At 44.0% G+C, this 23,275-nt stretch overlaps 1 protein-coding gene and 1 pseudogene across 1 annotated transcript; both read left to right on the top strand.

Moving 5' to 3' along the window:
* The first annotated feature begins 4,184 nt into the window (after positions 1-4,184).
* LOC137216615 (melanoma antigen preferentially expressed in tumors-like) lies at positions 4,185-6,867 on the top strand. Its single transcript, XM_067722698.1, has 3 exons — positions 4,185-4,474; positions 5,195-5,521; positions 6,354-6,867. The coding sequence occupies exons 1-3, from the start codon at positions 4,185-4,187 to the stop codon at positions 6,865-6,867; spliced, it is 1,131 nt and encodes a 376-aa protein (XP_067578799.1).
* A 2,224-nt stretch (positions 6,868-9,091) lies between these two features.
* LOC137216616 (nuclear RNA export factor 2-like) lies at positions 9,092-16,232 on the top strand (annotated as a pseudogene).
* Positions 16,233-23,275: the final 7,043 nt, after the last annotated feature.

A 23,275-nucleotide genomic window follows, 5' to 3' on the forward strand; every position in this document is an offset into this window, starting at 1 on the left:
TGGGTTTATCTCTGGGATTTCTATCCTCTTCCATTGATCTATATTACTGGTTTTGTGCTAGTAAAATACTGTCTTGATTACTGTAGCTTTGTAGTATAGTCTGAAGTCAGGGAGCCTGATTCCTCCAGCTCTGTGTTTCTTTCTCAATACTGCTTTGGCTATTCGGGATCTATTGTGTTTCCATACAAATTGTGAAATGTTTTGTTCTAGTTCTGTGAAAAATGCCAGTGGTAGTTTGATAGGGATTGCATTGAATCCGTAGATTGCTTTGGGTAGTAGAGCCATTTTCACAATGTTGATTTTTCCAATCCAAGAACATGGTATATCTCTCCATCTATTTGTATCATCTTTAATTTCTTTCATCAGTGTCTTATAATTTTCTGCATACAGGTCTTTTGTCTCCTAGGTAGGTTTATTCCTGGATATTTTATTCTTTTTGTGGCAATGGTAAATGGGAGTGTTTCCTTAATTTCTCTTTCAGATTTTTCATCATTAATGTATAAGAATGAAAGAGATTTCTGTGCATTCATTTTGTATCCTTCTACATAACCAAATTCATTGATTAGCTCTAGTAGTTTTCTGGTAGCATCTTTAGGATCCTATATGTATAGTATCATGTCATCTGCAAACAGTGACAGCTTTACTTTTTCTTTTCCAGTTTGGATTCCTATTATTTCTTTTCCTTCTCTGATTGCTGTCCCTAAAACTTCCAAAGCTATGTTGAATGATAGTGGTGTGAGTGGGCAACCTTTTCTTGTTGCTGATCTTAGTGGAAATGGTTTCAGTTTTTCACCATTGAGGATGATGTTGGCTGTGGATTTGTCATATACGGTCTCTATTACGTTGAGGAAGGTTCCCTCTGTGCCTACTTTCTGGGGGGTTTTATCATAAATGGGTGTTGAACTTTGTCAAAAGCTTTCTCTGCATCTCTTGAGATGATCATATGCATTTTCTCCTTCAGTTTTTTAATATGGTGTATCACATTGATTGATTTGCATATACTGAAGAATCCTTGCATTCCTGGGATAAACCCCACTTGGTCATAATACGTAATCCTTTTAATGTGCTGTTGGATTCTGTTTGCTAGGATTTTGTTGAGGATTTTTGCGTCTATGTTCATCAGTGATATTGGCCTGTAGTTTTCCTTCTTTGTGACATCTTTGTCTGGTTCTGGTATCAGAGTGATGGTGGCCTCGTAGAATGAGTGTGGGGGTGTTCCTCCCACTGCTATATTTTCGAAGAGTCTGTGAAGGATAGGTGTTAGCTCTTCTCTAAATGTTTGATAGAATTTGCCTGTGAAGCCATCTGGTCCTGGGTTTTTGTTTGTTGGAAGATTTTAAATCACAGTTTCAATTTCAGTGCTTGTGATTGGACTGTTCATATTTTCTATTTCTTCCTGATTCAGTCTCGGAACGTTGTGCATTTCTAAGAATTTGTCCATTTCTTCCAGGTTGTCCATTTTATTGGCATAGAGTTGCTTGTAGTAATCTCTGATGATCCTTTGTATTTCTGCAGTGTCAGTTGTTACTTCTCCTTTTTCATTTCTAATTCTATTGATTTGAGTCTTCTCCCTTTTTTCTCGATGAGTCTGGCTAATGGTTTAGCAATTTTGTTTATCTTCTCAAAGAACCAGCTTTTGGTTTTATTGATCTTTGCTATCATTTCCTTAATTTTTTTCATTTATTTCTGATCTGATCTTTATGATTCATTTCCTTCTGCTAAGTGTGGGGTTTTTTAGTTCTTCTTTCTCTAATTGCTTTATGTGTAAGGTTAGGTTGTGTATTTGAAATGTTCTTTCTTGAGGTAGGATTGTATTGCTATAAGCTTCCCTCCTAGAACTGCTTTTGCTGCATCCCATAGGTTTTGGTTCATCGTCTTTTCATTGTCATTTGTTTCTACGTACTTTTTGATTTCCTCTTTGATTTCTTCAGTGATCTTCTGGTTATTTAGTAGTGTATTGTTTAACCTCCATGTGTTTGTATTTCTTACAGATTTTTTCCTGTAATTGATATCTAGTCTCATAGTGTTGTGGTCGGAAAAGATACTTGATACGATTTTAAATTTCTTAAATTTACCAAGGCTTGATTTGTGACCCAAGATATGATCTATCCTGGAGAATGTTCCATGAGCACTTGAGAAGAATGTGTATTCTGTTGTTTTTTGATGGGATGTCCTGTAAATATCAATTAAGTCCATTTGTTTAATGTATCATTTAAAGCTTGTGTTTCCTTATTTATTTTCATTTTGGATGATCTGTCCATTGGTGAAAGTGGGGTGTTACTGTCCCCTACTACGGTTGGGTTACTGTTGATTTCCCCTTTTATGGCTGTTAGTATTTGACTTATGTAGTGAGGTGCTCCTATGTTGGGTGCGTAAATATTTACAATTGTTATATCTTCTTCTTGGATTGATCCCTTGATCATTATGTAGTGTCCTTCTTTGTCTCTTGTAATAGTTTTTGTTTTAAAGTCTATTTTGTCTGATATGAGAATTGCTCCTCCAGCTTTCTTTTGATTTCCATTTGCATGGAGTATCTTTTTCCATCCCCTCACTTTCAGTCTGTATGTGTCCCTCGGTCTGAAGTGGGTCTCTTGTAGACAGCATATATACGGGTCTTGTTTTTGTATTCATTCAGCCAATGTATGTCTTTTGCTTGGAGCATTTAATCCATTTACATTTAAGGTAATTATCGATATGTATATTCCTGTTACCATTTTGTTAATTGTTTTGGGTTGTTTTTTATTGTAGATCTTTTCGTTCTCTTGTGTTTCTTGCCTAGAGAACTTCCTTTAGCATTTGTTGTAAAGCTGGTTTGGTGCTGCTGAATTCTCTTAGCTTTTGTTGTCTGTAAAGCATTTAATTTCTCCTTCAAATCTGAATGAGATCCTTGCTGGGTAGAGTAATCTTGGTTGTAGGTTTTTTTCTTTCATCACTTTAAATATGTCCTGCCACTTCCTTCTGGCTTCCATAGTTTCTGCTGGAAGATCAGCTGTTTACATTATGGGGATTCCCTTATGTGTTACTTGTCGTTTTTGCCTTGCTGCTTTTAATATTTGTTCTTTGTATTTAATTTTTGATAGTTTGATTAATACGTGTCTTGGCGTGTTTCTTCTTGGATTTATCCTGTATGGGACTGTCTGTGCTTCCTGGATTTGATTAACTATTTCCTTGCACCCTTCTCTGGAGCTCCTTTAAGCAGCACTCTTAATCCCCTCTCCTCGTGCACCAGGAAACAAAGAGGCAAGAAAAAGTCTCTTGTCTCTTCGGCAGCTCCAGATTTTTTCCCGGACTCCCTCCCGGCTATCCATGGTGCACTAGCCCCCTTCAGGCTGTGTTCATGCAGCCAACCGCAGTCTTCTCCCTGGGATCCAACCTCTGATGCCCAAGCCTCAGCTCCCAGCCACTGCCCACCCAACGGGTGAGCAGACAAGCCTCTCAGGCTGGTGAGCGCTGGTTGGCACTGATCCCCTGTGCGGGAATCTCTCCGCATTGCCCTCCGCACCCCTCTTGCTGCACTCTCCTCCATGGCTCCGAAGCTCCCACTCTCGCCACCCGCAGTCTCCGCCCACGAAGGGGCTTCCTAGTATGTGGAAACCTTTCCTCCTTCACAGCTCATCCCCACTGGTGCAGGTCCCATCCCTATTCTTTTGTCTGTTTATTCTTTTTTCTTTTACCCTACCCAGGTACGTGGGGGAGTTTCTTGCCTTTTGGGAGGTCTGAGGACTTCTGCCAGCATTCAGTAGGTGTTCTGTAGGAGTTGTTCCACATGTAGATGTATTTCTGATGTATTTGTGGGGAGGAAGGTGATCACCACGTCTTACTCTTCTGCCATCTTGAAGCTCCTCAGGAGGAAATAATTTGAGGAAGGCAGCTAAGTGGTCAGCATTGTCTTCTGCTAACTTACGTCTGATTTCTAACGGCATTTTATCTCATGTAAGTGTGTGTGTGTGTGTGTGTGTGTGTGCGCGCGCATGCATGTGTGTGGACACATATATAATTAAATTGCACAGAAGTCCATTTTCATTCTATTCCTATAGTATAGGTCACTTGAGTTGGCCCTATGGTTCACCACATACTTATTCAATAAGTATTTTATCCATAGCGAACCCTGGAAGCAAACAAGTGACTATAGATATCTTCTCAGGATTTCTAAATATTCTCCACTCTGAAGCAGGTTTTTGAAGATGGACCAAAAGACCACTGTCACCCTCCTTGAGCTTGCTGCAAAGAGTCTGCTGAATAATGAGCCTGCAGCTATCCATGCCCTGGACGAAATCCCAAGAGACCTCTTTGTTCCATTGTTCAACGCTGCCTTCTTGGGTGGGCATAAGACGATCCTAAGGGCAATGGTGAGGGTTTGGCCTTTTCGCTGTCTCCATATTGGGTCACTGAACACACGAGAGTCATACTATGACATCTTGGAAGCCATGATTGATGGTCTGCAGATCCTCCCTGCCCAGAACTCTTCCTCTTGGTAAGACTATGACCAGTAGAGACACAGGGAGTAAGCAGGAGTGTATGCTGTAGCCTGGGGCAGGGGAATACCTAACGGTCTCCCAACAGTAGCCAGTGGTGAATACTGCAGTCTTTGCAGAGCTGTCGGTCAGCACTTGGGGTCACCTTTGGGACTGTATTGCCTTATAGAATTGATTATAGAATAGAGGATTTATGAATGGATTTGAGTGCGATTACACAAAAGTGGAATATGGGCATTGAGACAGGGAAAGACCGGAGGTGAAGGAGGGGGTGGGGAAAGGATGAAAGATGCTGCATTTGTGTGGAAAGAACTTCTTGGTGAATGGCAATGAAGTGAAAACCAGGATTAAAGTGTTCTGTCCCTGCTTCTCATCATTGATCTTGCTGGGTTATATTAAAATCAGCTATCTCTCATGTGTTCTGTCTCTTCCTTTCCTTACAGGGGGCCCAAACTGAGGATCCTAGATTTAAGACGTGACCTGGTCTGTAAGACAATATGCTCTGAGATTGGGACCACATTCCCTTTCTGTTTTAAGTCATGCATTTACTCTCAGCACTCTATCCTTAAGATAGAAGAAGCTCAGCATAGAGTCATGTGCCTCGGGATTGGTAATTCTGGGTCTGAGCCTCAGTCAGCTCAGGAACCCATGGAATTACTAGTGGATATTTCCCTCAATAGTACCTTGAGAACAGAGCAATTCCTCTCTTTCCTTTGTAGTAAGATTCAGCAGAATGTTGGGTCCTTGCACGTCTGCTGCAGAGATTTGCAAATCGATAGAATGTCTGGGCACAAAAGTATCCTGCAGTTTCTGGATCTGGGGTGCATTGAGAACCTGGAAATGGATCAGGCTAATCTGAGTGAAGTCGTCACCCTTTTGGCTCAGATGATCCACCTGAACAGCCTTACTCTGTGTAACATCCCCTTTAAAACTTATAATAGAAGGAAATTCAGATCTTTTCTCCTCTGCCTTGGGCGGCTGGACCATCTCCAGGAGCTGAGCTTGTCTTTCTTCTGCCTCACAGATCAACTGCACAAACTGCTCAGGTGAGGGGGTGGGGAGGAACCTGGGTTCCCTGATCACCTCATTGTTAACACAGAAGAGACCATGCTTGGATCTTCCTAAGCTCCTTGTAACCCATTTCTCTCTTTGCCTCAGCATAGGCACTGCTGGGAGTTTGAACATAGCTGGGGGAGAGAGGGGTACCTTATGTTGAGCAGCAGATGAGGTTAGAAAAGGAAGCTGTGCTCATTCATTCATTTGTTCATTCAGTGACCGTGGGCAGACCTTAAAAGATGTCTGTAAATATATTGGTGAAAGACTCAGTCCTTCTCCTATTGGATTTTACAGCTCTCTAGAGAGGAAGGGGAGGCATTCAGATGGAGAAACATTAAGCTATAGGACTAATGCACATGCCCATGGATGGGCCCCAATAGTTAACACTGCCAGATAATTTTGCTCCTGCATTAACCCCCAGGCTTACAACCTGAATGGCGAGCTTGTCATCTGGGTACTAGTCAAAGGAAACCCTCAGTTGGCTGCTTTCCGAGACCCATCCTCGCCAAATAAGTGAATCAGATCCAACACTGATTATGTCGTATATACTAAGTGCATGCAATTTCTTCACTTAATCTTTCCCGCAGTTCTGTATAATAATTACTGCTGTGCACGTTTTCAAGATTAAAACCCTGTACCTCAGAGTGGTAAAGTAACTTTCTCAGGGTCACAAATCCATAAGGTCTGATCCCAAAGTCCACATTGTTAACCACTTATTGCAAACCATGAACACAGTAGTTTATTCTAGAGCCTTAGGTACCTAAAATTTGGGGCTCATTGCCCTCATTCTTCTGAAATAACCTTACATTTTTCTCTCTGTAGAGTTGTGCCACCTCAGTTGGATTCACTGTATCTACCTCACTGTCAGCTTTCTCACAGAGATGTCACTGTCCTGTCACAGAGCTCTCAGGCCACCCACCTAAGGGTATTGAGTCTCAGTAACAACCACATCTTCTCAGAAGTTTATGAGCCCTTCCAGGCTCTGCTGGAGAAGGTCTCAAGCACCCTGCAACATCTGGTGATAAACAATTGTATGATAACTGATTCTACTCTCTCTGCCGTCATCCCAGCCCTGAGCCACTGTACTCAGCTCCATGTCCTTAGCTTTGCCTTCAATCCCATTACAATGCCTGTGCTCAAGAGCCTTCTGCAGCACTTGACTTCCTTGATGAAGCTGAAGCATGTGATTTATCCTGTCCCTGTCCATTGCTACGAGGAATGGATTTTTCATGACCGTTTGGACCGACAGAAACTTGCTGAAGTTCAGGCTCAGTTGGAAGCGATGCTGCATGGGGCACAGAGGAAAGACATGAAATGGGTCAGTTGTTCAGAGTGATTTCCACAGCACAGGGAGGTGTTTCAACACTGATGTGTGGCCATGAAAGCATTCACTTTTTTTTTTGCCTGAAGCCCAAGTTTGTAGAGACACATATGTAAAGTTCTACTGTTCTAGGAAACTGGGGTTAGTAACGCTGGATATGTAAACTGATCTCTATAAAAGAGGAACTTTAAAACGGAAATAGAGGAATTTGAAAGGTCCACTGGATCTCTTGCCCACTGCCCTCTACATCCTCTGGTTGCTAACCACAGTGTTGGGTATGTGACGTAAGCTGACCCAGTCATGGTACATCATTTCCTTATCCACACTGATTGGTTCACTTATCCATTTATGGGCACTTGACACAAGTCAGATCAATTGAAACTCTTCCTAGAGGTGGTAGTTGTTGAATAATTTTACCCTCTAGGGACCTGCAAACTTCTTGTGTTTCTGATTACCTCAGGTGGCTTATGAGAAACCGTATGCAACTAAAAGGAAACAAACAAACAAATGTCAACTACCTACTGGTATCTTCATCAGCATATTGCTACCTGATTTCCCAGGTCTCAGACCCCTGGCTCAGTTATTCCTTATTCCACACACATTCACCAAGTATCTGTTATGATTTAGGTACTTTTCCAGGTGCTAAGAAAGATAAAGTCCCTGATCTCACTCAGAGTGTAGACATTCCTATGATTTATCAGTTTCTCTACTCTTTCTTAGAGGACTTGGGAAATTATTTATTCCCCCATAACGCAGTATTTTTTTCACTCTTTCCCCTTACGTATTCTGCTCAAATGATAATGGCCTCTTTATGCTGTTGGATAGCTGCTCAGGGCTCAGGTTATGACTCAAATGTTACGTCCTCAGATAGGTTTTCTCTTACTTCCCCATTTAAGTAGATTTATTCTGCGGCTGCTTTTTCTTAAGGTACCATGTGTATTTCCTTCATGGTACACATTGTTGCCTATGTATTTGCTCCCTCTGCCCTTCCACTAGAGTTGCACTGCTCAGTATGGTGCCCACTAACCATATGTGGCTTCTGAACTCTAGAAATTTGGCTACTCTCAAATGTGATGTACCCTAGGTGTTGAATGCACTCTGTGTATCCAAGAGTTAGTAAGAAACAAAGGATGTAGAATAACTAATTGATAATTTACGTGTATTGTTTACATTTTGAAATGATAGCATACTGCATATCAAAGACAGTAAAGATAAAAGAATGTAAATTAAATTCTTTATATACTTACCTGTTAGAATGATAGCATTGTATTTCAAAGACTTAGTGAAAAAATGTTGTAATAATTACCTGTTTATATGTTTACATGTCAACGTGATAAAACATTGCATTCCAAAGACTAATTGAGAGAAAATAAAGTTAATTAATAGGTTGTTCCTACTGTTTATATGTTGAAATGGTAACACAGAAAATATCAACGATAACAGAAAAGAATGGAAAAAATAATTAGTATTTTGTGTATAGTGTTTCCTTGTTGAAATGAAAACAGATTGCATTTTCATTGTTGAAATGAAAACAGATTGTAGTTTAAAGACTTAGTAAGAAAGAAGAATGTAAAAGTAATGAATGTTGCTTACATTGTTTCCTTGTTGAAATGATAGCACACACATTTTAAAGACTCAGTAAGAAATTTTTTACAATTATTTTTTTCTTATTGCTTACATGTTGAAGTGATAAACTGCATTTCAAAAACAGAGAAAATAATGTAAAACTTAATTAATAATTAATAAAAATAGTTAATAACTTGTTGTTACCTCCATTTTGCTACTGCATTTCTGACTTAGAAAGATAAACGTGTTAAATGAATTGTATATGTTGTTGCTTTGTTGAAATGATAACACATGGCATTTCAAAGACATCATAAAATAAGAATGCAACAAGGCCACCGATACCCTGACACCAAAGCCAGACAAAGACACTACAGAAAAAGGAAATGAGAGGGCAATATCTTTGATTAATACAAATGAAAAGGTCCTGGACAAAATATTAGCAAAACAAATCGAACAATATATCAAAAGGACCATACACCATAAATCACGTAGGATTTATTCCAGGGTCACAAGGATGATTCAACATTTGCAAATCAATCAGTGTGAGACACCACATCAACAAAATGAAAGATAAAAATCACATGATTATCTCAATAGACGCAGGAAAATCTTTTGACACAATTGAACATCCATTCATGACAACAACTCTCAACAAAGTGTGTATAGAGGGAACATGTCCCAACACGACAAGGGCATTTATGACAAACCCACAGCCAACATCATAGTGAATGGTGAAAAGCTGAAAGACTTTCCACTAAATTCAGGAACAAGGTAAGGATGCCCACTCTCACCACTTATATTTAACATAGTACTGGAAGTCTTAACCACAGCAATCAGACGAAAAAAGAAATAAAAGGTACCCACACTGGAAGGGACAAGGTAAAACCGTTACTCTTTGCGGATGACATGATACTTTGTATAGAAAGTTTTAAAGCCTCCGCCCAAAAACTATTAGAACTAATGAATGAATTAAGCAAACGTTCAGGATCCAAGATTAACATACAGAAATCTGTTGCATTTCTATATACTAATAGTGAAATATCACCAACAGAAATTTTTTTAAAACTCCATTTAAAATCACATTGAAAAAAATAAAACACCTAGGAGTAAACCTAACCAGGGAGGTGAAAGCCCTATCTGAAAACTATGAAACACTGATGCAGGAAACTGAAGATGAACAAAGAAATGGAAAGATATCCCATGCTGTGGGATTGGAAGAATTAATATTGTTAAAATGTCCATACTTCCCAAAGTAATCTACAGATTTAATGCAATCACTATCATATACCCATGCCATTTTTCACAGAACTAGAACCAAGAATCCAAAAATTTATATGGAACCACAAAGACCCCGAATTGCCAAAGCAATCTTGAGAAAAAAGAGGGTTGAGCCTCTGGAGACCTTGTCTGAGGGGCAAGCTGTGTCTGCACTGGGTAGGATCTCCTGGAAATTTATAAAAGGAAGATCATTTCTGACACCTTGATTATTTGGAAGAGAGTTTGACTGGAGAGAAAGAGTATTTAGGAAATCCATATTATGCACATCCATAAGAAATCATGCCAGTGGACCCTTTTTTAGAAGCCCTTTAAAGCTTAGTAGAAGGCCAGAAAAGAACAGGAAAAGGTTCGTCCTCCAGCCTAAATTCCCTGTTGTCTGTCCTCTCTCCCATCGCTTCTTTTCATCCTTAGATTCCTTATGGGATAAAGTATGACAGGACATGGCTAATGAACTCAATCCAGAGACATTGCAGTGTCCCCTTCACTCCAGTGGACATAAGAGAGGATGCCGAAGCCAGACGCGTGGGCACAGGGAAGGGGAGAGAGAGACCTGGTTCAGCAGGGTCTGTTGGCTTCTGATTCTATTGCTGTTGCATTCAATCCCTGTAGTTCCACTTTATGCAAAATGGGGCTCGGTTCTTTGTCCAGGAAGCTAGCACTGCCTCTGCACTGATGGATGTCAGCTACGAGAATTGTGATGAGGAGAGCCGAAAGGTGTGTGTCGAGGGCGTTACGTGTACCTCGTCCTGAGGAAGGAGTACAGGCCAGGGGCTGTTTTTCCTTTTTGGAACTACAGTTCCGAACTACAGTTCCTGGTGCTTACCCCACCTCTTCCTGCAGATACCTGTCTTTGTCAGCCACTCTGCTATTCCCTACACTGTGTGGTATAAGTTGAAGCCAGAAGAAATGGAGCAGCTAAAGGTAATGCAGACTCAAGGCGTGTTGTGTGCCAGCGCTCAGACCCACCTCTCCTTCTTCCAGTCCCCCGTCCCCCTCGCCCCCGATTTCCCTGCCACCACAAGAGCCTCAGAGCGGCTCTCTCCATCTCTCTCTCCACAGCTGACCTTGAGCAAACGATTTGATGTCTCCCAGCAAGCTCTTGACCTCCAGAGGCTCCGCCTTGACCCAGGTATGGCTGACAGCAGTAATTCTAGGGCGGGCGAGGGCAGAGGGGTCTTCCTGGAGGGAGACTTAGGGATGGTAACGTGGGGAGGGGCTGGTGCTGGCCCCACACCCCACTCAGCCATCCTATTCCCTCCCCTCTCCTTCCTGAAGACTTGGTGGGCTATGATATTGATATATTTCTGAATCGAAGAAGCTGCATGGCTGCCACCCTGCAGGTCATCGAAAAGTATTTCCCTGAGGTAAGGCTGTAGGCCCAGTGCTGGTATTAGGGTAGGGGGTGGAACAGATGGGGAGGAGGGCAGATTTGTCTCCAAGGTCCTAGATAGTAACCTTCACTCTACCTCTTCTTGCCCCAAAGCTGTTGTCCTTGAACTTGAGCAGCAACAAACTGTACCAGCTGGATGGCCTGTCTGACATTATACAGATGGCCCCCATGGTCAAGATCCTGAACCTCTCCAAAAATGAGGTGAGAAGAGGGAGCCAGGTCAAAGTTGGGTTGAGAGTGGGGGGTGGGGCATGTTAGTGGCCATCAGAGTGATGACAGGAGGCAAGTGAAGGTACCTGTGTGGGAGGGAGGGGTCTGGGGGTGCAGGGATCCAGATGTCCCTCTTTCCCTGGGATTCCTTTTCCCACTTCTGCCCCATATTTCTCAGCTGACGTCTGTGTGGGAGTTGAGCAAGATGCAAGGGCTGAAGCTTGAAGAGCTGTGGCTGCAAGGGAACCCATTGTGTGACACCTTCCCAGACCAGTCCACCTATGTAAGGTCAGTGTGAACACCCTGTCACCCTTCTTGGTGACCTTCACCCATGGGAGCCTAGACTATCTGTGACAGTGCCCCTTTGCCAAAGGTGGCAGCCCTGGTCTTCTGGGAGGATCACAGGCCCCACCTTCTGCTCTCTCTGTGCCTATCACCGGTGAGGAGTTTCCTTCCCCTGACCTGCTCACCTCTGCAGGCGATCTGGGGTCTGTTTCCAGCTCTCTGTGCCCAGTTATATTCCAGCAAGGCCTCCCAAGAGTGTGCCCCAGGAAGCAGGGCTTCTCCTCCTCACCAGGACCAGGAGCGACCAGCCTTGATCCAGATGCTGGCGCCCTGGACTGAGAAGGGTCCTCCAGTCCAGGGCCTTTTGCTGAGAGAAGCCTTCCTTCTTCGTGCTGAGATGGGGTTTGCCTCCCCGTTCTGAGAGGGGCCCTCTTCCCCTTCCTCCAAAGGGATCCCCCCTTCTCCGCCAGGTTGCCATGGGGGCTTTCCTGTGCCATGCTGAGGGCTGAGGCCATGGGTGGCTGCTGTCATGACATCAATTCTTCTGGCCCAGTGCCAGGAGCTGGACCCTCCTTGGGAAGAAGCAGGGCTCCCTGAGTCAAGGGGCCAGACGTGGGCCCCCGCCAGTGATCAGAGGGCTTCCCGAGGCAGGAGTGGAAGGCAGAGGGCAGAGGTGGTAGAGGAGAGAGAAGGACAGGCCTCTCAGGGGCACTTCCCATCCCTCCCTGCACATGTCACATCATCCCGCCTGGTCCTTCACAGGAGCCCTGGGCAGCCTGAGACAGGTATGATTCCTCAGATAAAGAACCAACTCAGAGAGGTGCAGGGGTCATCGGGAGAGAAGACGGTGATTGTCAGAGGGGGCCACGGATCCTCAGCCCCATACTGAGCTGGGACCTGACCCTTTCCTCCTTCTGGGGAAGATCTGCCCCCATGGCTGCTCGGTTTCCCATGCCCAAGTCTGGCTGAGTTCACACAGGTGACAAAGTTTCAGCCAGCATCCAGTGGGCCCCCAGCCCAACATGTGCATATTTTCCATTCCTACCTGGTGTGTCTGGGCGATTCTGGGGCAGGTGAAGAGCTGCAACAAGTGTGCCGTTTCCCCTTTCTTCTCTCTTCTTCCCGGACCCCGACCACGGGAGAGCTTCTTTCCCTTCCCTTTGTTGTCTTTCTCTCCCCTGTCTCTGTGCCCCTATGTCTCTCTCATCTCTCCCTTCCTTCCTTCACTCCCTTTCTGTCTTCATCCCCTCCATCTCCCTCCCTGAGCCCCACCTCACTCACCTCGCTGGCCCAGCATCCTGGGCCATCCCTGGGGTGTGTCGGGGTCTTGCCAGAATGCTGGACCCCCAGTGAGGTAGCAGAGCCCCGGGCTCCCACTCCATCCCCTCTTCTCCCCACAGCCTTCAGTGGGGCCCTGGAGGAAGGGAGGGAGGAGACGGAAGCCCTGCAGCACGGGTTTGAAATGCTGGTCCCTGTGGCACTGGAGAAGGGAGTCCGAGTAGTCTGGGTGGGAGCTACCCAGGCGAAGGAGAGGAAGGGAGGGAGGGAAGGAATATTAAAGTGAAGGTACTGAGAGAGATGAGGAGACAGTGCCTTTCAGACAGTAAGATGACAGATGCTCAGTGCTCAACAGGCAAGTGGACTGAAAACCCCTAAAATCAGGAGCAGAGGTGGGCAAAGTGTGCTGCTGGATTGGCCAGAACACACTGATCTCTGTTTATGGTATTACTGTTTTAACTCAAAGGAAGCATTGCAACCTTGAACCATCAACCACCTCTTCTCTATTTTTGGTTTTGGACAGGGCCATCAGAGAATGTTTCCCGAAGTTGTTACGCCTGGTAAGTGCCTACGTAAATCATTGTCTCTTACGAATGTCGGTGGCCTCTGCACCTGCCCTCAAGCCCTTTGGGTCTTGCCTAGATCACATATTAGCATCAGAACCTTAACCATTTTGGGGGACATGGACTCCTGAAAATGACATGGATATACTTGCTGGAAAAATACCCATAAATACACACACGCACACACACAAGTTGAATATAACACTAGAGACTTCCAGGACCTCATGATGAAGACATCCACTGTAAGCTTTCCCATGGAATTTCCAGGGCCCTTTCACACCTGACCTCTGACCCTCACCCTCCTGGGCCCATCCTTTTCCCGGATCATCCAGGGCCACTCCCCTGGTCTCCACTCCTGACTTCCTCTTCCCTTCTCCAGGATGGCCAGGAGTTACTATCACCAGTGACCGTTGACGTTGACACTCCCTACATAGTAAAGCCCTGCAAGGTGAGGAAGAGGATCAAACAACATTTGGGGTGTTGCAGGGAGGCTTTATCTACTGCATAGTCTCAAGTGCCATTTGATTCCAGGGAAGCTACTTTGGATCTGATGAGCTGAAGAGTCTAGTCCTGCAATTCCTGAAGCAGTAAGTATCTCTGGGAAGCTGAGCAAGGGGGGCAGGTCTAGGACAGGTGAGGCCACCTAAGCACAGGTCTGCTCAGGGGAGTTTTCAAGTCTCATTTGAGGTCCAGACCACAGAGATAGACTGTCTTCATTGCTCCTCCTTAGGTACTACTTGATCCATGACTATGGAGACAGACAGGTTCTCGCAGGTGCTTATCACGAGGAGGCCTGCTTCTCCCTGACGATTCCCTTCCACCCCGAGGACCCAGCCCCATGAGTATCACAGCACAGGCTGTGCTCCTGGGCTGTGTGGCTCCCCAGCAGACACAGGCAGCTCCTGCAAACACCCACCACCCACTGTTGCTCTTTGTCTCCTAGAAGCAGCTTGTGCGAGTATTTCAAGGACAGCAGGAATATGAAGAAGCTCAAGGACCCCTGTGAGTGTGTGATGGGAAGACTGGGTGGGAAAGGGCGGTGAAGGGGTCAATCATAGGGCCCAGGGCGTGGCAGCCCCTGACCTTCGCTCGCTTCCCCTCCCCTCACAGACCTGCGGGTCCAGCTGCTGAAGCCCACAAAACGTGTCATTGTGCACACTCTCTGTGTGTTGCCCAATACTCAGCATGACTTCAGCTCCTTAGTGGTGGACACGTTCCAAACAGTGAGCACCTGCTTTCTCCCTCGGGCGGGCCCAGGAAGCTGCAGGTGGGTGGGCGGTGGAGGTGGTGACTGGGCGCCTGGGCTCTTCCCTTTCAGGAAACGATGCTCTGCTTCTCCATCTGCGGGGTGTTCAAGGCAGGTGAGTGTGTGTAGACCCCCAGCGCAGATGCCCCACTGCTGCCTCCCCCTGGCCAGGCTCACTCCCAGAACCACCTAGCTTCCCTGACCCCTTCCCTTCCCTTCCCCTTCTCTTCTCTTCCCTTCCCCTCCCCCTCCTGTCCCTTCCCTTCCCTTCCCTGCCTTCCACCCCTCCCCTCCCCACCTGCCCTCCCCTCCTCACCCCTCCCCTTCCCCACTGTGTTCTCCTGCCCTCAGGCTTCCCACAGACAATCCAGGTCTGAGCTGTGTCCATGCCTGTCTGCCCTTCACACCCTGGGCGTTGGGGACACAGGCTGTGGCGTTTGGTGGCTCTCAACCCAGATACTTACTCTGAGAACTTGGGCTGTTACTTAAGGTCTCAGTTTCCTCATTTGCAAAATGGGGTAGTAGTATCCACCTCTTGGGCGGCTGTGAAAAATGCATCCCATGAACTTGTGTAGTGGTCGTCAGGGGCCCTGTCACTGGGTGCAGACTGCTCCTATAGTTGCCCTCCCCATTCCCGACACCCTGGCCCCCGTGAACAATTGCCCTCTCAGCATGAGTGTCCAGTCACACCCTGACTGGGGACCGCCATGTGAGCATGTACAGCACGTGTGGCTCTAAGGGGTACTGTTGTTTGTTTGCTGTTGAAGTGGAAGGAAGTTCTCAGGGCTGTGTGTGTGCCTTCACCCGGACCTTCATCGCTACCCTTGCTGGCTCCTGCAGGTGAGAGCCCTGTTGTGGGCGGGAATGCCCATCCCCACCTGGGCTCAGGGGCGAGGGAATGTGGTGGCAAAGACCTTAGGTTTACTCAGTATTGTGGAAAGCCAGCAGGGAGATCCCAGGAGCAGTGTAGCCTAGTGGTTAAGAAGAGTATGGGCCTGGAATCGGCCTATGGGTTCTCTCCTTGAAACAACACTCACTCGCTGTGTGACCTTGGTCAATTCCCATGACCTCTGTGTGACTCAGTGTCTTCTTCTGAGAATGGGCATCAGAGCGTCCAGCCCTTGGGCTGTGGTAAAGGGTAAATGCGAAATTGCCCGTGAGTTGGGGATAAACCTATAAATTGAGTGAAGGTGGTAGACAGTCTCTCCAAAGGTAGGCTCTGTGGGGAGGGGCAGAGGTACCAGTCAAGGAACCTGGGAGACAGACACAGGAGGGACGTGGAAGGAATCTGGTTGCTGAGTGCCAGTGGGAGCAGAGTCAGTATTGGGGGTGTGGGTGTCCATCCACCAGTTGTCTGAGGGCCCATTTTTCCTTCAGTCTGTGCATCGTGAATGACGAGCTGTTTGTGAGGGATGCCGACCCCAGCAAGACCCAGAGTTTGTTCTCCATCCCACTGCCTACACCCACCTCCAGCTCCATGCACCCCCTCTCCCAGCAGCAGCAGGACATCATGCAGGCATCCTCCACCCCATCTGAGATGAACCTCTAGTGGTCTCAGAAGTGAGTGCTGGGGTTGCATGGGGATAGGAGGGAGCTGGGAGGAGTAGAGGAGTGATTAATGGGAACTTGAAGGTAATTTGTTTTCCTTGTTTATTTCAGTCATTTTTAATCTGAACATTTCATCCGTGGTACATATAAAGCTACCTAGTTATTTTGAGCAGCCTTGTATTATTTTTATTAATTTCATGGCTGCTGCTTCTGTATTAACAGGCAGTTGGGTGTTCAGGAGTGTGCATGAGGTTCATTCCACTGTATATGTCACAGTACATGTGGAGGGGAAAAAAATCATTACCCCAAAACATACCTCCCAGAGGTAACCGTTGAATGTTTTCACCTTCATCATATCTTCCTGTAAGTTTGCTTATGTAGGTGTTTACATATTTATTAAGCATGTTTATATATTTCTATATTTATCTACAGAAAATGAGATCTCATCATGAGAGAGAGAGAGAGAGAAGGAAATAGAGAGACTGAGACAATGAGAAAGAGAGGCTTGTGGCTGAATGGGGAAGAGGGGTCCAAGGAGGGATTATTTAATCTTTAGTGCCTTGAAACTTGAGCAAGTTAACAGCTAATGTGAAGGAGCCATCTCAGCTCATTTGTAACTCTTAAATTTGCCCATATATTAATTTTCCTTCTTATCTTATTTCTACTACAGAGCTAATGAGACACCTCAAATGGAATAGTATAAATTTTAAGCCCAATATATATTTATTTATTAGTGAATGGAAGAAGGGACAATTGTATTTCAATGAAATGGTAGTACTTTTTAGGTTTTTGTCTCACAGGGAGGCAGCACATGGTTGAAACTGTGGTGTGACGTGGCTGGATGACGCATGATCTGAGGACCCCTGCACTGTTGAATGGGAGACAGGTCTAGAATTTTCCTATAAACGTATTAACATGCGCAGCAGTCCAGGAGCAGCAGTTAGGCACACACTACGGCTTGCTGCCCTGGTGCCATCTCTCACTGAGCTCACCAGGTGAGTCAAAGGCAAGCCTGTCTTCCCAGCGTGGGGAACTGGGTTAGGGTCTGCTCAGAGGCACGATGTTGGGCAGCTCTTAGGAGCTTCTGAGTCTCCCAAGAAGCTAGAGATCCTTCTGTCGTTAAAACTTTGAACTCAAGGCATACCAGAGAGAGATTTGCTTCCTTCATAAAGATATCTATATTCTCATTAGGAGAAACAATGAGAAACACCTTTCCATAATGCCTGCCTTAGCCCCAGGTTTTCTCATTCACCCGTCAGGACAGCTCTGTGTTAAAGATGAGTCCCATTTCACAGATGACAAACTCCTCCTCATATAGCTTCTATCACCTATCCAGGTAAGTGGGAGTTTGGGGATGAGGTTCCATCCCTCGCCCTCTCTAGAGGACAGTGGAGCAGCCTCCCTTTTAGACAGTGGGCTTCTAGGCCTGGAGAAATGGTCCTTTTGTTCTCCCCTGATATAACAGGCCCAAGGGGTACTCCCTCAAAACCCCTATTGAAGAATATGATAGTGCACATACATGTGCACATGCATTCATTAACTTGGAAAAGCATTCATTGTGCTCAATTTCATGGGGGAGGTAAAGTAGAACCAAATGGAATTGACAGCATATCTCCGTGTGTGTGTGTGTTTGTGTGTGTGTATCGACGGGCTGTGTATAGGAAATGTATAAAGTCATTAGTGATAAAAGTACAATATGTCAGGTAAAAACGTGGAGATGACATACCTCTGAGAGGCAGGCACTTCCTTCTTTACCTCAGAGTCCCCCTTCCTTAGTGTGCAGGACAACTTTTTTTTAACATCTTTATTGGAGTATAATTGCTTTACAACATTGTGTTAGTTTCTTCTGTATAACAAAGTGAATCCAGTATATGTGTGTGTGTGTGTATATATATATATATCCCTATATCGCCTCCCTCTTGCGTCTCCCTCCCACCCTCCCCAACCCACCCCTCTAGGTGGTCACCAAGCACCGAGCTGATCTCCCTGTGCTATGCAGCTGCTTCCCACTAGCTGTCTGTTTTACATTTGGTAGTGTATATAAGTCCATGCCACTCTCGCATTTCGTCCCAGCTTACCCTTCCCTTCCCCATGTCCTCAAGTCCATTCTCTACATCTGCGTCTTTATTCCTGTCCTGCCCCTAGTTTCTTCAGAACCGCTTTTGGTTTTTAGATTCCATATACATGTGTTAGCATACGGTATTTGTTTTTCTCTTTCTGACTTACTTCACTCTGTATGAGAGACTCTAGGTCCATCCACCTCACTACAAATAACTCAATTTCATTTCTTTTTATGGCTGAGTAAATATTGCATTGTATATATGTGTCACATCTTCTTTATCCATTCATTTGTCAGTGGCCACGTAGGTTGCTTCCATGTCCTGGCTATTGTAAATAGTGTTGCAATGAACATTGTGCTACCTGACTCTTTTTGAATTATGGTTTTCTCAGGGTATATGCCCAGTAGTGGGATTGCTGTGTCATAACCCTCTTGCACTGTTGGTGGGAATGTAAGTTGTGCAGGACAACCTTTGAGGACTGAGGAAGGTAGAGTATCTTTTGTATGAGGAAAAAGCCCTTCAAGGGTCAGGTGTGGAAGTTTCCACGGGGTACCTTTTCCGATACCCAGAAGCCAAGAGCAGGGAGATGGCAAAGGAGAGGCAGCTCTGGTGGTCTTCAGTGGGGAGGGAGCTAATAAGGGTATAGTCCTTCATCTGGGCACCTCCCTGGCAGCCCCCAGGTCGCCACTGTTTGCAGCTGAGAACCAGGAGTTCTGTTGGGTAAGAACCTTCCCTGGGTCATGAAAGGTTGGGCACAGGGCCTGGCACCCAGAGAGAGCCCAGGGCTTGTCTGCTTACTTCACCTCCATTCTCTGTCTTCACTTCCTATATTCTCCAGCCTCAGTTGGGTTCGTCCCTAACTTTGTGCTAATCACCACTCCTACCATTCATACTTGGCTGGGTGGTAAGAAAAATAATAATACTCATAAAACTGAAAGAATAAACCCACAATAGTAATAAAAGATAGCAACAATTATAGCACACATATTAGATAAATTACTTGCTCAAGATAAGTCAACCAGCCAGTAATGGTTCCCAGTATCAAACCCTGGTCTTCTGACCGAAAAGGCCCCACCCCTAACCCCTGTTTCTATATTGAGTGTACTTCTATGTTAGGACTCAGGCCAACACAGGGGAAGAGACTCAACCCAGGTCCTGTGGTCAGTTGATGGCTCTGGAACTGGACATACGTTTGATGACTTCTGTCTAGCTGACCTGTTCCTGTTCTTTGCTCTTCTGTGCTAATCCTTCTTCCTGGGGCTCAATAAGAAATTGCCTCTGGTCAAACTAGAATGAAAAAAAGGAGACAAGAAAGCATGAGGAAAAAGGAAATGATGAGATGGCACCAAAGTTCACTTCTTGCTGCTACATTTCCAGATGCTGTTTCAAATCTATTTTATAGGACAGAGGAGGCAAGGTGGGCCAGGAGTAATATATCTCAAAGTCCTATTGCCTGCCAGACATTCTTTGAGATTTTCTCCTTTTCTTCTTACAAGTCTAGAAGTAGGCGCCCTTAGTCCCATTTTACAGAGGGCCAACCTCAGACTCACGGAATGTGTAAATTTTCCAGGGTCACATGTCTACACTTTGCCCTCTACACAGATCAAGCAGCAGCCTCCTGTTTTAGATGATAGAATTCCAGGGCTTAAAAGACTGATAGTGGAAACCTCGCCTGATGTGGAATCTGGGCTGTGTCATGCTCCCCATTGGACTTGAAGATGATGTTAGGGATGAAATCCTACTCCGTGGGCCAAGAGGACTGGGTGTGGGGGCCACAATGACTAGCTGATTCTTGAGGTGCTGAACTGGACCCAGAAGGCAGCACAAGCTGTTGCCCTTTGGAAAGAGAACCTGAATGGTAGGATATTAACATGTACACAACTACTATATGAAAGGGGTTTTACATTTTATCTCATTTAATCCTAAACTCTTTTCAAGACCAATAGGTACTTATAAATGATCAGAATCAGAATTTTTTGTGTGTATTTTTTAAAATTGAAGTACAGTTGATTTACAATATTGTGTTAGTTTCAGGTGCACAGCAAAGTGATTCGGATATCAGATTGTTTCCCATTATATGTTATTAAAAGATACTGAATACAATTCCCCATACTTTATTACCATAACTCCTTGTTACTTATCTATTTTATGTATAGTAGCTTGTATCTGTCAGTCTCATACTCCTAATTTGTCCCTCCCACCTCCTTCTCCCCTTTGGTAACCATAAGTTTGTTTTCTATATCTGTGAGACTGTTTCTGTTTTGTATATAGATTCATTTGTATTATTTTTTTAGATTCCACATATAAGTGATATCATATAATATTTGTCTTTCTCTGTCTGACTTACTTCAGTAAGTATAATATTCTCTAAGTCCAACTATGTTGTTGCAAATGGCTGCGTAATAGTCCAGTGTGTGTGTGTGTGTGTGTGTGTGTGTGTGTGTGTGTGTATGAGTTTTCATTTCTTTCTGGATATATACCCAGGAGTGGGATTGCTGGATCCTATGGCAGCTCTGTGTTTAGCTATTTAAGAAACCTCCATACTGCTCTCCAAGTGGCTGCACCAATTTACATTCGAACCAACAGTGTAGGAGGTTCCCTTTTCTCTGCACCCTCTCCAGCATTTATTATTTGCAGACTTTTCGATGATAACCATTCTGACTCATGTGAGGTTTTGATTTGCATTTCCCTAGTAATTAGTGATGTTGAGCATCTTTTCATGTGCCTGTTGGCCGTCTTTATGTCTCCTTTGGAAAAATATCTATTTAGATCTTCTGCCCATTTTTTGCTTGAGTTGTTTATATTTTGATATGGAGTTGTATATTTTTGGATATTAACCCCTTGTCAGTCACATCACCTGCAAACATTTTTCTCCCATTCCATAAGTTGTCTTTTCATTTTGTTGATGGCTTCCTTGGCTGTGCAAAAGATTTTAAGTTTAATTAGGTCCCATTTGTTTATTTTTGCTTTAATTTATTTTGCCTTGGGACCCTGATCTGAGAAAATATTGCTACGATTTATGTCAGAGATTGGTTCACCTATGTTCTCTTCTAGGAGTTTTATGGTGTCACGTCTTATATTTAGGTCTTTAAATCATTTCAAGTTTATTTTTGTATATGGTGTGAAGGAGTGTTCTGATTTCATTGATTTACATGGAGCTGTCTGGCTTTCCCAGCATCACTTGTTGGAGAGACAGTCTTTTCTCCATTGTATATTCTTCCCTCCTTTATTGAAGATTACTTGACCGTAGGTGGGTGGGTTTATTCCTAGGCTATCTATTCTATCCATTGATCTATATGTCTGTTTTTGTGCCAGTACCATGCTGTTTTGATTACTGTAGTTTTGTAGTATAACCTGAAGTCTGGGAAGGTTATGCCTCCAGCTCTGTTCTTTTCCTCAGGATTGCTTTGGCAATTCTGGGTCTTTTGTGGTGCCATATAAATTTTTGGATTATTATTTCTAGTTCTGTGAAAAATGTAACAGGTATTTTGATAGGGATTACATTAAGTCTGTCGATTGCTTTAGGTAGTATGGCCATTTTAACAATATTAAGTCTTCCAGTCTAAGAGCATGGGACACCTTTCCATATCTTTGAATCACCTTCCATTTCTTTTATCAACGTTCTATAGTTTTCATCATATAGGTCTTTCACCTCTTGGTTAAGTTTATTCTTAGGTATTTCATTTTTTGATGGGATTTTAAATGGTATTATTTGTTTCCTTTCTGATATTTCATTATTAGTGTAATGAAATGCAACAGATTTCTGTATATTAATCTTTTACCCTGCTACCTTGCTGAATTCATTTCAGGGAACAGAACTTAAAAGTTAAGTAACGTGACCTAGAAACAACCTTACCAATTGCTGCTCCAGGATTCATAATCTGGAGTTACACAAAGTAATCTGGAGTTACATTTTATCCTATGAACTGACATTCGACATCTCAGAAGGCATTATTATTCACTTGTTCTCTCTAAAACAACGTGAAGTGAAATAAAAACACTAAAGCTCATTAAAAAGGATTAGATATCCTCTGCATTTCAAAAGTCACAAAAGGTGTGTGAAAATCTGGGGGATATTGTATTCAGACGTAGGTTTATCTCTTCAATGTACAAAATATTCTTAAACAGTAGAGTTAGGTCAATGATATCAAGAGCGGATGCACAGAAAAACCACTTGGAAACAAACCAAACTAAATAAATTAATAGGAAATGAATCATATTAAGCGAACAGGGTTGTCATGATGTACAAAGTAAAATATGATGACCCTTTTTCTGCAAAAGAATATATATGAACATGGGTGTATGAGGGTGATTAAATATGTTAGTGCATTACATACAGAGAAAAATCTGGAAAGTAGGCACCTATAAGTGAAGAGAAACTCTCTTTGTATTATGGTGGGCAAAAGGTAGGGACAGATGGGTGTGGCAATGTAATTTTGGTTTCTTAAAACGCATGTCTATATTTTTCCATACGTGTTAAACAAAGAGAAGTATTCATTGGTGCCCTAACAAAGTACTCAGATAAAGTTTTGTTAAACAGGTATATCAGCAGCCAAGTCATAAAATAATAGTGCAGAAATACATTTATTGACTTAGACACTAAACAGATTTCTTTGGTAATAAATCACTGAGTGTGGATTGTTGAAGATAGAAGATGTTTTTATTTTATAACTGCATTTCTATGCTGTTTCCAGAATGGAAACATCGAGTAAAATGTTGAAAATACAAAAGATTGCAAACTGATTACTAATACGCTATTCATATATTCATGGCTTCAGAAGCAGATCAAAAGAATTGATTTGACAGTTCTTTGTATGTGTGTGTATTTGTATACATCCCTTTGCCTCAAATTTCTTTACACCAATTATTCATACACTAACTCATGCAGCTTTCTACTCAGTTCACTTAGGGGCCAGATTTCCAGTCCCAGGGCTTGAAGATCCCAGCATGGGCATGAATACAGAAGGATCGCTGCCAGTGTGAAGTCTAGAAATCTTGC

Source organism: Pseudorca crassidens, chromosome X (assembly GCF_039906515.1).
Source record: "Pseudorca crassidens isolate mPseCra1 chromosome X, mPseCra1.hap1, whole genome shotgun sequence".
Taxonomy (NCBI): domain Eukaryota; kingdom Metazoa; phylum Chordata; class Mammalia; order Artiodactyla; family Delphinidae; genus Pseudorca; species Pseudorca crassidens.

Bases quoted from the DNA above. Each gene is read 5' to 3' on its own strand.
- LOC137216615 (XM_067722698.1), top strand. From the start codon at position 4,185: ATGGACCAAAAGACCACTGTCACCCTCCTTGAGCTTGCTGCAAAGAGT. The intron at 4,475-5,194 runs GTAAGACTATGA...TTTCCTTTGTAG, and splicing joins GCCCAGAACTCTTCCTCTTG to TAAGATTCAGCAGAATGTTG. The intron at 5,522-6,353 runs GTGAGGGGGTGG...TTCTCTCTGTAG, and splicing joins CAACTGCACAAACTGCTCAG to AGTTGTGCCACCTCAGTTGG.